The sequence below is a fragment of the Prunus dulcis genome, chromosome 5 (genome assembly GCF_902201215.1).
Source record: "Prunus dulcis chromosome 5, ALMONDv2, whole genome shotgun sequence".
Lineage (NCBI taxonomy): Eukaryota > Viridiplantae > Streptophyta > Magnoliopsida > Rosales > Rosaceae > Prunus > Prunus dulcis.
Window position 1 is genome coordinate 6,072,457 of NC_047654.1, and position 16,902 is coordinate 6,089,358.

General features: G+C 37.5%; 2 protein-coding genes across 5 annotated transcripts; both read right to left on the reverse strand.

Moving 5' to 3' along the window:
• Positions 1-516: 516 nt before the first annotated feature.
• On the reverse strand, positions 517-4,969 carry LOC117627398 (vesicle-associated protein 2-1). 4 transcript variants are annotated; one of them, XM_034359479.1, is made up of 8 exons: positions 4,690-4,967; positions 4,283-4,425; positions 2,805-2,875; positions 2,580-2,661; positions 2,126-2,241; positions 1,892-2,023; positions 1,324-1,398; positions 517-825 (listed from the first exon to the last, which is right to left on the reverse strand). In XM_034359479.1, the coding sequence occupies exons 2-8, from the start codon at positions 4,341-4,343 to the stop codon at positions 691-693; spliced, it is 672 nt and encodes a 223-aa protein (XP_034215370.1). In that variant the 5' UTR covers positions 4,344-4,425; positions 4,690-4,967; the 3' UTR covers positions 517-690. The 4 variants fall into 4 exon arrangements, with proteins under 4 accessions (XP_034215370.1, XP_034215371.1, XP_034215372.1 ...); XM_034359480.1 differs by having other exon boundaries at positions 4,674-4,967; XM_034359481.1 differs by having other exon boundaries at positions 520-825; positions 1,324-1,392; positions 4,690-4,969.
• A 3,406-nt stretch (positions 4,970-8,375) lies between these two features.
• Positions 8,376-10,651, reverse strand: LOC117627400 (50S ribosomal protein L19, chloroplastic). The gene is made up of 5 exons (XM_034359483.1): positions 10,296-10,651; positions 9,860-10,204; positions 9,432-9,518; positions 9,209-9,342; positions 8,376-8,737 (listed from the first exon to the last, which is right to left on the reverse strand). Exons 1-5 carry the CDS (start codon positions 10,458-10,460, stop codon positions 8,629-8,631), a joined length of 840 nt encoding a protein of 279 aa, XP_034215374.1. The 5' UTR covers positions 10,461-10,651; the 3' UTR covers positions 8,376-8,628.
• Between the last annotated feature and the right edge of the window lie 6,251 nt (positions 10,652-16,902).

Genomic DNA, 16,902 nt, shown 5'->3' on the forward strand with positions numbered 1-16,902 from the left:
TTTTAGGTGATAACTTTATAATAAATAGTGACACGTGGCAACTGAAAATATTATCTGAAAAGCTTATCAAAATTAATAGTTTAAAGTATAAAAAAAATAGGAAATAAAGTACAATTAATAGTAATTGCCTTAGTCCTAACCTTTTGGGATGGAACCAAAAAAGACAAGGCTGCCACTATTCGCGTGAATAGTAACAGCCCTTTCCTTGCCCTTGCCTTAGCCTTGGCCTTTTGGAGTGGACATGCTCTAAAAGTAGAAAGGAAAAGGCCATCGTTAATTTCGCGTGGGTGCATGATGCTTTATCAGCCAGTGAGAAGTGTGACCCATACGGGTCACATTGACTCTCACACTAGAAAGCGTCATGCACCCTCAGGACCCCTCAAAGTAGACGAGGTGCTTTCAAGCTGCAAACGAATTTGCCAGACGGGAAGCAGCTCCCCAGAAATGTCAAAAATGTTGCACCGTTTAAAATTTGAATATAAAAGAATTCGTTGGCACACTAAGGATAGAACAAGATGGTGAAATAGAACATATTCAATAAATCAACTAATCACGATGCAAATTTGCAACAATCATCATCAATATACAAAAAAAGGAAGTTAAGTAAAGTTTCCATCAAACAGAAGATAAAGAAATTATACAATGAATTTGTCAAGAAAATATTTCCTGATGTCCTGAATAAACGTGAAGTCATTCTGTAGATGGTGAAGATAATGAAAGGTTCAAGAGGAAGCCAACCATGAGTCCAATGAGTCCCACAAAAATTGCAAAGGTGAAGGAGAAGCCTGGGTCACCTTTCCGAAATCTTCGCCTCTTCAGTATATCCTGTGGTGAAAAAAACCAGAGAATGTCAGTTGGTGAGAGCTGTAAGTAGTTGGAGCATCCACAATGGAGGCTCTAAATGCCCTGTTGAAAATAGGAAAAAATGAGAAGTCGAACTCCCAATACAGAGAGATTATGTTATTTCAGATACCAGGTCCTTAACTTCTAGTAATGTTGTAATGTTGTACTGTTCTGTGATTTAATTAGCCACAAAAAACTCCTATTCAACTTTTTTCCAGAAACTCCTGAGGTCACCTAATAAAAGTCCTTTTCTTCCTGCTTTATATGGTTGTGACAAATTTTTCTCAATGTTGGATTACATTTGTGTATAGCTAATCGTGGATCCTTATATCCAAGATTATAACATTTCCATGGTTAGGATTAAAGCACTAACTTTAAATATCAGAAAAAGAGCAAACGATCTAGGATAAGCTACTTAACTACTTGAGTCTTTTTGTATGCGTGTGTGTTGAGAAAGCAGAAGAACAACTATACACTGACCAGTTCCTGTTGAAGTTGCTGTGTTTGTCTAACAGCTGCATCTCTTTCATCCTTCAGGCGCTGGAAAGCCTGATTCTACATGTAAAAGAAATATTAAAGAGTAGGAATATGACAAGAATTCAAATATACAATGAATTACTGTAATGAGCCTACCAAGACATTTTATAATGGACTTTTACAAGTTTTCAGTATGCATGAAAGAAGGTAAACTAAACAAATGGAAACACACCGCTGGGTTCTGGCAATTGGAGTCTCTTCCTAGAATCCTTTTGTTATCTTATTATGATTCTAAATACACGTTCAAATCGTACACATGATTTCTATACTAAATCACTCGCTATATTCATAGACCACTATTAATCAAAGTCCCAAATTGGAGTTTCTAATTACGCATTCTATTGCAGAATGTAACACACAATACATTCTTGGATTAAGTTTGTGAAGTAGTGGAATGAATAACTACCCTCAGAAAACCAGAACTATAACATGCACAAGCATGATTGCATTGTTACACAAAAAGACAAACATGTTCTAGAAAACACCACAAGGAAAGTACAACAACACTCACTGAATTAGTATCAAGACCGCTCATGGAGCTCCTCAAAGCTTCATCTTCTGAGGTTCCTTGAGCTAAACCAGGAGTCATATACACAACTCTAAGCTTGCACTCCTCTAATGCCCTTCCACTTTCCTTGGTGAACTGGATGAAACATTAAAGTGCTTTTCCAATGTCATTGTTATTTCAAAATGATAAATTAAGCAAGTCAAACAGAAAGAATAGTGCCCAATTTAAAACTCTTACAGTATCTTGCGGGAGGTCATCAACATCAGTATTTGGAGGCACTGTTGTACTCTGTAGGAGAAATTTATCTTTGCACTGCATATCTGGAGGATATTCTCGTTGGGCTTGGAGGGTAACTGCAGACCCAGCAGTTAGTTGGAAGCCATTATTACAAAAGCTTTTAAAGAAATAAAGGAGAATATAATAAAACTAATAGAGAATGTACAAACAATTACATTCTTAGGATTGGCCAAAGCCAGAGAGTGTAGACTTAGATTCAAAACTTGCCATTTGAAAATAAATATATTGCCTAAGAATCCACAAATCACCACTTAGCTAATTTGCTCATTAAAAAGTAAGATAAAGCACCGGGATATGATTTCTGGGGCGGGTCAAAAGTTTCATACAATTGAGGTGGTGATAATAAAATTAGAACAATAAAAATGAAAATTTGTAATAACATAATGAGTAGCACCTCTGATGACACATGAGTCCCAAGCCTGTATAACACCAGTGTTGGGTCGTACAAAGTACTTCTTAGGTGAAGTGGTTTTAACCTAGAAAAAAGAGAATAAAAAAGATAATGAAAATTGTAACAATGAAACCAAAGAACATGCACTAGCAATTTCCAGATTGGACAAAAGAAAAATACACGCTCAGCAACAAAAATCATAAATACATTCACCAACAGAATTGGTACCTTAAAAGCAACATGGTGTTCTGTGTTGTTGACAACTTTTAGATCACAAAAGCTTTGCTTCTCCAGCTCAACTGAACAATGAATGTCAAAATTATAAGTCCATTAGTACTTTATCTAACAATATTATACACGGAAAGAAGAAATTTTTTAAGCCAGACTTTGAAAAGAACCTGCCCAGATGTGGCACTACAATCAAAATCATGTGATGGCCCAATGTGTTTATCAGATTACACCCTATTAGTCAGAATTCTTTGAATTTTAACCATTCCAAAGACCAACCAGAGTAGTGTTGGCATCAATTATCATATGCATTGGTGTAGGCATAAGCATGTCTTTTCTATACATATACATGCACACGCAAAAGATAAGTTTGAAAACTCGGGTCAAGTAAGTGGGTTCATGTTGTCCAATGCTAGCACTAGTAATTCAAGTTGTTTATAGTGTATTCATCACATTGTGTATTTACACTTGTTTTTAACAATTCCCTACTCAGCTATTCTTATATGGCTTCCAAATTTAACAAGAACTCTTAGTGATATAATCACTAGTTGCCATTACATATATTACCTATTCTGAATAACTACACCATAGCCCAGAGACCTAAAGGAGTACAACTGCTAAGGCGGCCATGGAGTCCAGAGACTTGAGGGAGTAATCCCACTCTTTATACATGGTTACCTTCAAAAGCTTTCTATAAGCAAGAGAAACAAATACCCAATAAACCAAGATTCCCACCAAAATCTAGGTTGTATCGTGGAGGTGATATAAAGCCATTCAGCAATTATTAATAAAATTTCACTTGGCTTAAAGAGCGTGGATGTGAATTAAGAAAAGGTTACCAAGTGGAGCTCAAAAACCTAAACGATACAAATCCAGAGGCCCTGGAATACCCAACAAGAGAAGCAAAATAAAATTAAATACAAAAGAACGAGTGTCTGATTTGAAGTCATAAACACATCTATATTATAGCAGTTAAACTAATTCTCCCTCAACTTTGAACTTAATACACGTTTGACTTCAATATGTTTCGTATGCAATCATCTTTGATCACATTCCACCTTGCCTTGGCACCCACCCCCATCAATATAAGACAATCATTTCAACCACATATCTACCATCAATATAAGATATAAGAAATTATATGTGGCCTAATTAGCTTTGCTTCTAGATCATAAACCTTGCCGAGCTATTAAACTAGTCGAATAATTTAATTTGAACTTTAAAAAACAGTAACAATGATGGTTTCTTCCCTTCAATTCACTAAAAACAAAAAACCATTATCAAAGAAATTCCTACTTTTCCTTGACTATCCTCAAATTCTCCAAAAAACAATCTCTATAATTATTTTTCAAGAACAATTTCCCACCATAATTCAACTGCATCCCCTTTTGGTTACCCAAAGCCTGTGTGTGTGCAAATAGATAAGGGGGGAGGGAGAGAGAGAGAGAGAGAGAGAGAGAGAGAGAGAGAGAGAATACATTGGAATTTGAGCTCATCCGGAACAACAGAGATCATCTGATTACCACCACCAGCACTCATGATGGCCCACCGCCAAAGATGCAACAATTTCCTTTATTTTCTTTTTCTTTTTTCCCAAAAATTCACCAAACAATCTCAAACCCTGCCATTCACATTACCAGAACAAACCCTAGCTCAGAAAAACGTAGAGAGAGAAACACAGAATTAACGCCTCTGCTAGTACATGACTCACAAAGAGAGAGAGAGAGAGAGAGAGAGAGAGAGAGAGAGAGAAGAAGGAGAAGAAGAAGAAAAGGAAGAAGAGAGAAGGTGCAAATTAATTGAATTGTGAAAGAAAATGTGTTTGTGTTCGTGAGAGAAAGAAAGAGAGAAATTGAATTGGAGACTAACACATGGTAGAACGTACGTAGAGGAGGAGGTACGGATTGCTCGGTCCAATTGCCAACCTTCTCTGCTTCGAATATTCAGCCACCAAGATCGGGTTCGGGTCCGAGCGATCTTCAAGACCAACCGAGGAAGAAAGAAACCAAACTCCACCTCCTAATTTAAGCTTCGAATTTCAACGAGAGGGACAGAGGTAGAGAGAGAGAGAGAGAGAGTGAAGGACATGTGTCAGTAGGAAGGGAGTGGTGACGCCCGCTTCAAAAGTGAGAGAGACGACGACGCTGAGGAGGAAAGGACAGGCAGGAGACGCTTTTGAGTGAGGGAGTGCGCAGCATAAAACCTGTCTCTAATAAGAGACTGGATGTGGGACCCTCTGACGTGTCGCTCAAAATGATAAAAATGGTAGGTTGACGTGTCCCCTCCGCTTTTCCAATCCCCTTAATTTAAGGTCGGACCAAAAATCTACAAGAAAAGAAAACAAAAATCTATCCCGCCCACATCATATATTGAATGCGAATGCGTTTGGGGTAGTAGCTCATTGGTAGGAAAAACCTTAGGTGTCACTGTCACAGAATGACACTGTTTTATTATTTTCAGCTAATAATATTATGTTACGTGAAAGGGCTAGATTAAATATATATTTTTTATTATAAAAAAGATGTATTATAAGCCTATTTTCTCATAAAACAAAAATGTAAATAAAATTTTATAAATCAAACAAAGTCACATTACATCCAAATATAACACGAAAAAGTACAAAATATGAATAAATATCAAATCAAACACATTGTTCAACTTCAAAAAAATATGTTGGAAGAATTTTTTTGATGTTTGTTCTCTTATTAATAAGACTTTACTAAATTGAATCAAAATGGAAAAATCTAGTTAAAAATAACTAAATTGAAACTTATTTAGTCATTTAATTACTATCAACATGATTTGTAATAGGTGATGCTTCTACTTTATCTTAATTATTCTTTTACTTTTGCTCGTGGGTTAAATGTCTCTATACCTTGAAGTTTCAGATTAAAAGTTGGGTTGTCTCACTGTCACATAATCACACCGTCCCTTGTATGCAAAACAATTTCTACCATCCGAATGTAATTAAAGCGTAGGTAAGGTAGGAAACTGATAACCATTTTGGACCTGTTCTGACCTTATTATTATTATTTTAAAATCAGGTAAATGCTTCCCTTCTATTGTTGATAAGAGAAGATAACAAATTAAACACGGTTATTAAAGAATTATAAAATTTAGGGAGATTCACTATTATACCCAATATGGGGGCCCAAATTATAAAAATACCCTATATAAAATGGACTTTGGAAACACACCCAAAGCCCATTTACAACATAACAAAAAAGCTTTTAACTTCTTATAAATTACAAAACTGCCATCAATTTCTTAAAACAAGCCCAACCCCAAAATCTCATAAAAATACCCAAAGCACTCAATAGGGCATCAAAGTAATTTAATAATCAATATTAAATTCAATAAGGCTAGCTATCATTTTTTGGGTTTTTTTTGGGTTTGTTTATAGGAATTCAATTGTGTAGGGTTTATTTATAATATTAGTGCTAGAAATGGGTATATCACTAAATATCTCTAAAATTTATCATGAAAATAGGGCAAATTGACATTTATGTATCATAATACTTTACTATTGATCGATCACAAAAGTTCAACAAGAATAAACAATAAATAACAAGTGGTTGTGCCATAAAAAAATGTGTGCCCTAATTGCCTGTACTGGGGAAGAAAAATGAAAAAGAACAAAAAATCATATGTATTGTTACGTTTGATTTTAAAAAACGTGTATTTTAGTGAGTTTTTCATATGCGTAAGGAATCAGAAGTATATTTAAATGAATTTTTTATACGCACGTGTATAATACAGGAAAATACTAACTAGGGTCGGATAAACTTTTATTTTATCATATTTTTGAAGATTACTGATGAAATGATTCTTAAGGTAAGGGAGATTGGTATAATTTATTGAATACTTTTTTTTTTAATATTCCTATTATTGTGTTGTATCTAACTTATATGAAAATGACACTCCAGATTTTGAAGCGATTTAATTTCTTGTCTTGGAAGATAACCAAAAAACAACAGAAGGCTGATCTAATCTAATCAGCTGACAAGAATCAATATAGCAATGCATGTGTTTGTAGCTATATAAGGAAAGAATCATAAACTATTGACCAGTGCAGAATCATAAACCAATAAAGCGGCTTAACAAATATATTCACCGAATGATGTTGTTGTATACACCTAACTGTTTTACATATTATAAATAAATTGTCCAAATAATAGGCCAAAATTTGAAAGTAAATTTAGGTTTTAGTCATAAAAAAACTTTCATTTTTGGAAAAAGCCAAAACTTTTTTAAAAAAAGACAGAAAAACCTCTCAACTTTCAAACTAAAGATATACAAATGTAGATGATTCTTTAGAAAATCCAAAAATAAATAAGATTTTGTCCATTTTGGCTTCTTTTAAAAAATTTCTCTCTCCTTTGACTTTTTCCAAAGTGTGGTAATACTTGTTATAATATAGATACATGAGCTTCTATAATGAGAGGCTATGTTGAGGAGTTCAATTTGGCCGTTAAGGACCTCTCATTACAATCTCTTTGATATAGATACTATTATGATATACACATTTGGTGGCCTAAACAAGACATAGATATTCCAATTAAATTGGACTAGTGTTACATTCCACTTCTAGCGCTCTTATATAAGAGGAGATTGGACTCCTTAAATTGGACAGTAGTCCTACTTTTTAAACAAAATAAGTCTAAATTTATAAGGATTTGTTTGATTCGAGATTTATGAGCTTGAAAATGAGTTTGAAATTTCCTTCCCATGTTTGGTAAGTACACTCTTGGGAATGCAATTTAGAACTCATGGATATGGACTTCCCATGTAAGGGGATTTCATACCCTTGGTTGAGCTTGGGAATTTTTTTTCCCCCACCTGGAAAAGCATTCAATGTAAATTTGTATGACTAACATACCACTCTTCTATTTTTAAAATACCATGTTTTACCCTAAGAAAAACTTTTTGTATTTCTTTCTTTTTAATAAAAAAAGTTAAGGGAGTTGGAAAATGGAACAATTTTTCAATCCTAATACTGCACAAAACCATACATAGGAATAGATAAATGTCATCATGTTCCTCATTTTCCAACGTTTCCAAAAATGAGAATGAACATCCTTAATTCTCATGTCATGGGATTAGATTAGACATGGAAAGTTAAATCCCAAGAAGTACAATCAGCGAACCAAATGGGCCTTAAGTTTGGGACTTTATGGGACATTATTCAAAGCCCAATTCAGTACCGTCCAGGCTGATCCACCAATATTGGGCTTGTGTAGAAATTTCCCCTTGGAAGCGGCCACTAACATGACGTCATATAATCTCTCTAAGGCAATATTTTTATTTTATTTTATACGAATCATTACATCCCAACCTATATAAAATATGAAGGTATAATGCTTCCCATGACAGAAAGAATGAAGCAACTTCCTGGTAAAATGATGCTTTACCATGAAATTTGGAAACCCTGCCCTAAAAAATGATTTAAGACATTTTCTTGAAACAAAGCTGTATTTTTGCCTCTCATCCAAGTACACAGATGTTTATATCTCCAAACTTAAGTTTGGTAGGGAGGTTTAGTTTTACCTAATAGGGAAGAAATCCAGCAGGGAAGGAAACATAAAATACATGCATTACTGGAAGCTTGATGTCGCAGTTGTTGGAAACATTTTTTTTCCTAATTAATTATGAACTGAAACAACAGAAAAAAAAAAAAAAAAAAAATAGATACAACAAAAAATTGGAGAGAACTGATACGCCTATCAGATTAATGGATTCCAGGGTATAATAGTTCTTACAATGTGAGTATTCCGGGGACTCCTCTGACAGTGAAAACAACCAAACAAGAGCCGTGTACTATTTCTCATTTGAAAGTTGAGAACCTTGGAAGCTTGTCTCTCAAATAGTATAGCCTTGCCCTCCTAACCTTCCTGTGGCTCAGTACCTTTAGCTCCTTAATGTTTGGTGAGTACCTGAAATAATGAGTAAAGAAGATATCAAATATTCTTTGCCTTTCAAACTTGAATGAAGGCTTTAGGGGGTGAGAAATAGCCAGTAAGCTTAAGAACTTTAATTGGAGCCTGAACATCATTATCAAAAATCAAACACAGTAAGAAAACTGACACATTCTGCTGGAGAATTTTCTTTTCCCGTTTCTTTTATTAAATACGAAATACACTAAAAATAAACCATTTTCAGGTGGTTGTGGATGGGAGGAATCCAATCACACAACTAGTGTAAGTTTGCTTGCTCAACATCCTCCCAGCTCATACATGCTTCTACAATTCTCCATCTTAAGTTCATAAGAGTCATGTCATCAGAATCAAGGGAATCACATAAAGCCCAACTATTTATTTGTGAAAGGTTATTGAACCATAGACATGATAAATATATATGCTCTAGCAAAATCAAGCTGAACTAGTAATACACAAAAGAAAACTTACAGCGGGAACACAATCTCAACCCCTATTCCAGCAATAATCCTCCGAATCCGAATGGTTGTGTGAATGCCAGCATTTTGTCTTGAAATGACAATGCCTTTATAAACAGACAACCTACGCTTATTTTCAGGAACTTCCTGTAAGTCACACAGAAAAAGAATCACAAAAGATTCACTTCCGAATGGTATTAAAATCTGCAAGAGAAAGTTAGCAGAAACACTATTACCAGTTTGATTTGCACAACGTCTCCAGTTCTAATATCCGGAACTGGCCTTTCTTGCACTGCTGCCTCAACTGCCCTCTTGTTTAATATCTAACCAAGCAGAAGAATTTTGATCAAAATTAAATTTCAATTTTAACAATCACTTATCATAGGATTGAATGACGAAAAAACAAATGACGAGCAAATTAAGAAAGGTTTGTTTCAGCTTTAGTCACAGTGGCCTGTTTAATCCTACATTCAGATAAGCCAGTGAAAGATGCATATTTTGACATCCCACTTTATTTATTTATGTATTTTCTGAAACTACATTCCTAGTAATCTTCTGAGGGAGAACAGAACTCAACACAACTTTGATGTCATTCTTATTTCCTGCATTTTCTCACCAGCCAAACAAGGCTTAGGCAGCAAAAGAGAGAAAATAAATAACGTACCCCCATTATGTCTCCAAGCTTAACCCGAGACTTTCTGGGCGTCTTCGGCTCTTCAGGCTCAGACTCCACAACTGGTTCAGCTTCAGCTTCTACGATGGCCTCCGAGGCCTCTTCACTTCCAGCTGCTTCAGCTTCACCTTCAGTGCTCGAATCTGCTCTCACAACAAAGTCCAGTCTCGACATTGCAGCGACGATGGGACAGAAGCTGGACCCAAATGAGCTCGACGAAACCCTAGAGAGCGAGACCCGGGCGGAATTAGAAGAAGAACGACGAGAGAAGGAAGCGGAAAACCCAAGCTTTACCGGCGGGTGATGGGTAGGGTTTATTGGCATTGTTATCAGAGCCTGCAAACCACAAATTCATCAATTTTCACTCCAGACATTGCTAAAACACACACACAAACACACGCAACATACGCGTTGAGACAGAGAATACCTGAGGCAGGGCTTTGGAGGCCATGATTTGGGAATTAGGGTTCTGGGAAATGAAGATTGAGAGAGAGAGAGAGAGAGAGAGAGAGTAGAGGTAATGGAAGTGTGGATGGATGATGGATGATGGATGATGGATTGGTGGATGGGACGACGACAGAGGTAGCCTCATCTGTTTTATCTTTTTCTCACGTGCGTCGCATGTGATACAATCATGCTCTTATCTTAGCTCGTACACGGTGAGGTCTTCGTGGGGATTCGACCCTAATGAGTCGAGTATGAAGGACATAAAACGGGTATGGGGATGGGTACAGAGAATTTTTTAGATATGGTGTTTGGGGAGAGATGAGGATGGTATTTTAATCCCCAACCCAAACTTTCCCCGTTTAGTGTATATATATGTGTATATATATGTGTATATATATATATTAATTTTTTGATGAGGTATATATAAACTTTTGCAAAAGTAAAGTTAAAGCAGAGTTAAAGCAGGAGGATCTTGCTTTAACCAGAGAAAAAGTAAAGCTAAAGCAACAGGAAAACGTAAAATTACAATAAATACAAATTGTCTTCTTATCAGACAGAATATTACTAAGACCCACCATAAAGATCTGGATAACAATTGTCTAGCATATCTTCGTTAGCAAAAGGGTCCACCTCATCTTATTAAAGTGATTGTACCGACTAAGTTTTATATTTTATATTATTATATTATTGTTATAAAATAACTGGAATATGTGCGAATATTGAGCTGCACGTAAAGTAGATGAGACACGACATTTAACGAGGTTCGGCTATGCCTACATCCTTGGAGAGTAGCAACAGTAACTTTTCCACTATGTAAAATAATAGGGCTACAACTTTAGTGTTTGCAATATATGTGGCTCACTGATTTTTCTCTCTTGGAGAATTTCTCTCTGCTATCTTTTCTTTCCACTCACTCTCCCTATTTCTTCCTTCTCCTCTTTCTCTTTGAGCTCTCTCTCTTCCTTCTCTGATAGTCGTGTGTCTTGCATAGAAAGGGGGAAAGCCTTATTTATAGGTAGAATTTTGTGGCTGCTTATTCATTTTTCTTTGGCTTCACGTGGGTGTTGGCAAGCATTATCATTACCATTTTGGGCTCCACATTCTTGACTTTACAACACTCCCCCTTGGAGACCACAAATGATATGTCAGTTGCATCATTAAAGACTTGCTTGGAGAGAAACCCAGTGAGGTAGAAAACTTATGGGTGGAAGAAGATCACAGTAATCAGTGTAGCATACTTCTAGATGCTCCCCCTGATGTCTTCATGACTATCTTTTAGAGCGAGAATCTTTCAGAGTGAGTGGAGGATGTAGCCATCAACTATTCACATAGTTGGGTAAGTAAATATATTTCCAGTGAGCTATCTCTATATGGAAAATATAATATCCGGTCCAGTATACTTCCGGAAAATTATTTAAGTGCCCAACGGATAATCCACATAAAAATACTTCAACAGCTTCTTAGTATAAGCAAGAATCTCATTGGCATAATGCTCGATCTTCAGGCCCAGACAAGTATTTCTTGAACTCTTCAAGAGTTTTAATGTGTTGCAAAACATATTATAATTAATGTACTTACTGAGGCAATTTATGCATATTTAGAATTGAGTACACGTTTTATGCTTCAGGCACATGTCCTTCAGGGACTTGCTTCATGCAATTTCAATCCTTTCAAGGATTTTGTTTAAATGGATTAAACTTTATGACACATTATATAGCTTTAACCCAGCTATTTATACATCTTTAGGGAATCCCTTCGGGCGATATGCTCTGTGCATTTAATAACCCTTAAAGATAACGTGTTGGTCTCCATAAATGTGCAGTAAGGGGGCACAATTGAATCTGTAAATATGGAGAAACCCAACATTCCTTGTTTCCACCAGAAACATTGTGTCATACAAAGTGGGTATATTCCATTTTATTCCGAACACCCAAGTATAACTTTTAGTATTAACATCTTTTGGGGTTCGTACTATGAGTTTGTTCTTTCACGTTCATTCTCATCTATAATGGTATTACCTCATTCCATTTTGGCCAATGATATTGTCGACATTTAATAATAGAACGTGGTTCCAATCAACACAGCCCATTGATGATTTGAGTAGCTACTCCAAAACTAAAAATTGTCATTCATCAATTCATGATCCCACCACTCTCATGTGCATGCGCATGCATCAATTATAAGCATTTCCTTGCTTTTGGGCACCCAAGCCACTTCAGGGGGCTTTTATTGTCTCTTTCCAGACAGACATCTCTTATCAGATGAACTATGTGATAATGTGGATCATAACCTCCAATGATGGAACGTTATTTTACAATAGGGCGTGGATAATCTCCATTTAGGGAGTTGGAACATTTAGAACCCATATATCTGTCATGCTGCAGGCATGCCACAGATTAATACATACATGTCAATTAATTTTTAGGACTTTAACCCATATAATTTGCTACGCATTAGGCGTGCATCTGTATCAATATTGACATGTTAAAGAATTGTCCGTCCGGGACTTCAATCCATATCATTTGCTACGCAACAGGCGTGCATCATATTGATCACTGCTATACCCATGTTCTGTTCTTATGAGATTTTAATCTATGCAGTGTATCATTAATGTATTCCACTTGCAATCTGTAAAATTTGCATTAATAATTCATGGATACATATCGGAGTGATACAAGCCATTCTTCTAGAATGATCATTTACATGGTGTTCTTCTGGAACGACCTTATCTCCCCATTCGGTTACCTTTAAGGATGTAGTACAAAATATTGAAATAAGAGTACAAATATGAAATAAGACAAGTATTGACAGGACCCGACCCAATTTCCACTTTGGAATTCGAGCCAAGTCCTGTGCGTGTCCAACGTCTGGCGAATGTCGGGCACAATTGACCTTTTTACCCTTCTTACTTCAACTTCTCTTTAAATTTCCTTAGACTTCTGCCGAAAATTCGGCAGAGTCTCCTCTGTATTTTGACCAATCCCAAAATTTTTCACCTGTCAAACAATTTCAAATATTTCACCCAACAGCCAGAATGTTTCCAGTAATCAATTCAATTCTAATCTCCAAATTTTCAACTGGATATCAGAGCATATTCTCAAGTTCTCAAGGTTTAAAGGATTTTCTACAATTCTACCTTACTTGGTGGTGCGGAAGCTCTGACTAGCCCGGTGGTGGATCCCGCGTACCTCTATGGCCTGGGGGCGAAAAACAGTTTGAAAATGTGAGTGGACAAAAATAATGTTCTTCAAAACAATTATCATAAACATAATATCCCCCATTGTAAAATAGGAAATTTAGCTAAATAAAACTGAATACGTACTTTCTACGCCAAGTATATTCAACTCAAGGCATTCTATCTCAGTCATAATCAAGCTTTAAAGTTTCATACTAAACCACTGAAATCAAAGCTCTCATAAAAGTGCTGAAATTAAACGTGTATAAAAAGTTCTATGCTCAAACCTTGCATACTGAACAAAGATAAAAGTATCTATGCTTGAAAAATCAGAAAAGCTGATTTAAAATAGCTGAAAATCATAATTAAATAAAAGAAACTCAAAATCTTTTGAAAATACTACCAGTTCGTACCCCTGTCATTTCCGTCAATTCCCTGGCAGGTCTCGGGCGTCACACAGGCTACCCGAGCCGCAAACTGGCGAAATCAGGGGACTATGATCAGCCTGTCCCGCCGGCAGATTCCTCGGTGACACCAAGTCAGCTCGAGTCGCTCTGGCAGGATGCAGGGGACCGTAGTCAGCCTGATCCGCAATCCTGGCAGGTCTCGGGGACACAGAGTCAGCCGAGCCGCAATCCTGGCAGGTCTCGGGACACCAAGTCTGCCGAGCCGCAAATCCTGGCACTCACGGTCCGAGCGTCCCCGAAACTCGTGAGGCAAAGTCAAGTGCACTGACTGAACTGAAATCAGACTGGATGTCCGTAGACATCGGTCCAACTCTGGGTAATCACCAAAGAAAATGGGTACGAGATGGTTTTAAAATAAATTCCTTTAAAAAAGAAATATCTGAATAATAACTGTAAAACTCAAGTCGTGCTGCGGTCTCAACTGATTCGAAACTCAAACTCTGTTTTTCTAACTGGTAAATAAGCAGCACCAACTTATAGAACTATTACTGTAATAATCGTGTTCGGAACCATAATAAAACTTACTCAAGATCAAATAAGGAAATTTACTCGAAGAAACTCATTTATCAAAACTCTCTTATATAAATTAAAGTAAAATCACTTATAAACTTATTTATATAAAATCGAATCAAATCATCCATAAAATCTGATTTATGAAAGAATGTCAACTCACAGATGGTCCGAGCTACTTCGACCCCTCGAAGGTCTCTTTTACACTTCTGTCGAGCTCCTGGTGCCTGATTATCCCGAAAGATTAAATTAATAAACTGCTGAATAAAACGAAATTCAACTAAACACCCTGCCCCCGGCTCCTAGAAATACAAACACTTATTCCAGTTATTCCTATCCCCGCCTCAGCTTTTTAAATAGTTAGGCCGGCCTCAAGAGACCCAGAACCTCGATAAGCGATGAGTTGCTCGATCGGCCGATCCGGGACCCCGTGGGTCCACGGTCTCCGATGGCCAATCTGAGCTTCCCGGAAAGTTTCTCATAGGGCGGGAACCAAGTTCTGCGAAATTGGTCCGAATCGGACGGTCGGATTGGCCAAAATCGCGTTATCGCTTAAAACCCTAACCCTAGCCCCAGGGTTCGCGATTCCGGAGTATCCGGGACTCCGATTCGGGATCCGTCGAATCCTACGCGATCCTGAAATCACGTAGACCGACATATCCAAAATTCAACGGGATCCAACGATCACACGACACTGCACCCACGGACCGCGCGATATGGAAAATCCGTTCGGGGCTCAAACGGACTCCGAATCGGGATCCGTGAAATCTCACGCGCTCGTGACAACACGAGGACCTCAAAACTGGCCAGAGCCGTGCCACCACCCTGGCCCACGCGCCGCCACACGCGCGGGGCAGATCGGGTGTCCAAAGCGATTCGGGTGTGCCGAAAAATCGTGGAACCGAGACTCCAAACTCCTATTCTAGGTAAAACACCCCATTTGGAGTCACTTTTGTTCTTGGACAACCCCCAAAAAGTGACCGGAAACAGTAGTTTCGAAGGGCCGAAGTTCGGCCAAATTTTCAAGTTCAAAATCGAACCCCTTAGAGCTAAAATAGATCGAAGCCCATATACCCAACAGCTAGAGCACGAAAAATAGCTCAAAAACCATACCTTACTCGATCAATGTGGTGGAGGAACGAGGAAGAATTTCAAGCTGGAAGTTTGGGTAGCTTCGAACGAACCTCCGTCGGAAAACACGATTGTCCGGCCAGCTCAGGGCGGCCCCGGGGTGGATGTCGGTTGGAAAAGGTAGGGGACTCGATGGCGGTTCCAACGCCACCGGTCCCGTGGCCATTGGAGCTCGGAGGCCGCGCCAGCACCCTCTGGAAGTCGGTGGCCCGTTTCGCGCAGAGTCTGGGTTTATATAGATGCAACTTCGAAATATTTACGGTTATGCCACTGAGACTCTTTTGACCATAACTTTTCCGTTACAACTCCGATTCGGGCCCACTCCGTGTCTACGGACTCCTTTCGCCGTGCTTTACGCAATGGCTCAAGCGGAATTTCCAAATTCTTTCTCGATCAAAAAGTCAAATTTTCTCCATTAAAAAAAATGCAAGGGCAATTTGATCTTTTCGCTAAAAGATATTTTCTTTACTTTTTAGATATTTTCTTTCTTTTTAGATATTTTATTTTGGGTTCTTACAAGTATTGCTTACATTCTTATGTGGGAGAAACCTTGCTCAAATATCATTCAAGCTCGTATTGGCTCAGCAAATACAGTGTAATGCTTGATGATCTAGTTATATCCTACAATAGCAAAAATCACAACTCTTTTGTCTCTGTCAAAACAAATAACCCTCAGAGTTAGGATCACTTCATGGATGTTCGTTCTAAAGAAATAAAATCTCTTATGAACAGAGAGTTATAAAAAGAGACAAAGTGCAAAAAAAAATTGTGATATTAATTGCAGGATAAGGTAAGCAATCAAGGAAGGAAGCTGGTGGGAGTAGACAACAAACTCTCATTTCTCCTAGTCTAGAAGAACTTCAGGAGATTAGAGCAAATGGTCGTCTTTACAACTCCCCGACATCGCCGAAACGTGATCATGGATAGTCTCGCTTCTTGAATGGATGATGATCAGAGATAGTCTTGCTTCTTAAGCACATTGAGTGCTCACTAACAGGAAAAATAGGTGGATATTGCATCACTATGTATGGAGAAAACTGGATGTCTTCTGCAAAGAAAATTTCGTTAGTAGCATATTTATACACAAATAAAGGGAATAGTTCAGTCCGGTGAATCTCAAATTAACCACAGAAAATTTACGAAATTCTCAGGGTGCTTTTGAAAAAGTAACTCTGTGAAATCCGCAAGATCGGCTTTGACGAAAATAATCTTTGAAAATGCCGAAAGTGCCTACAGACATTATTGGAGGTCGTATGAAGTTTTGGAATCTGGGAAAGAAAAAGAGAATATGGGGATCAGAGAGA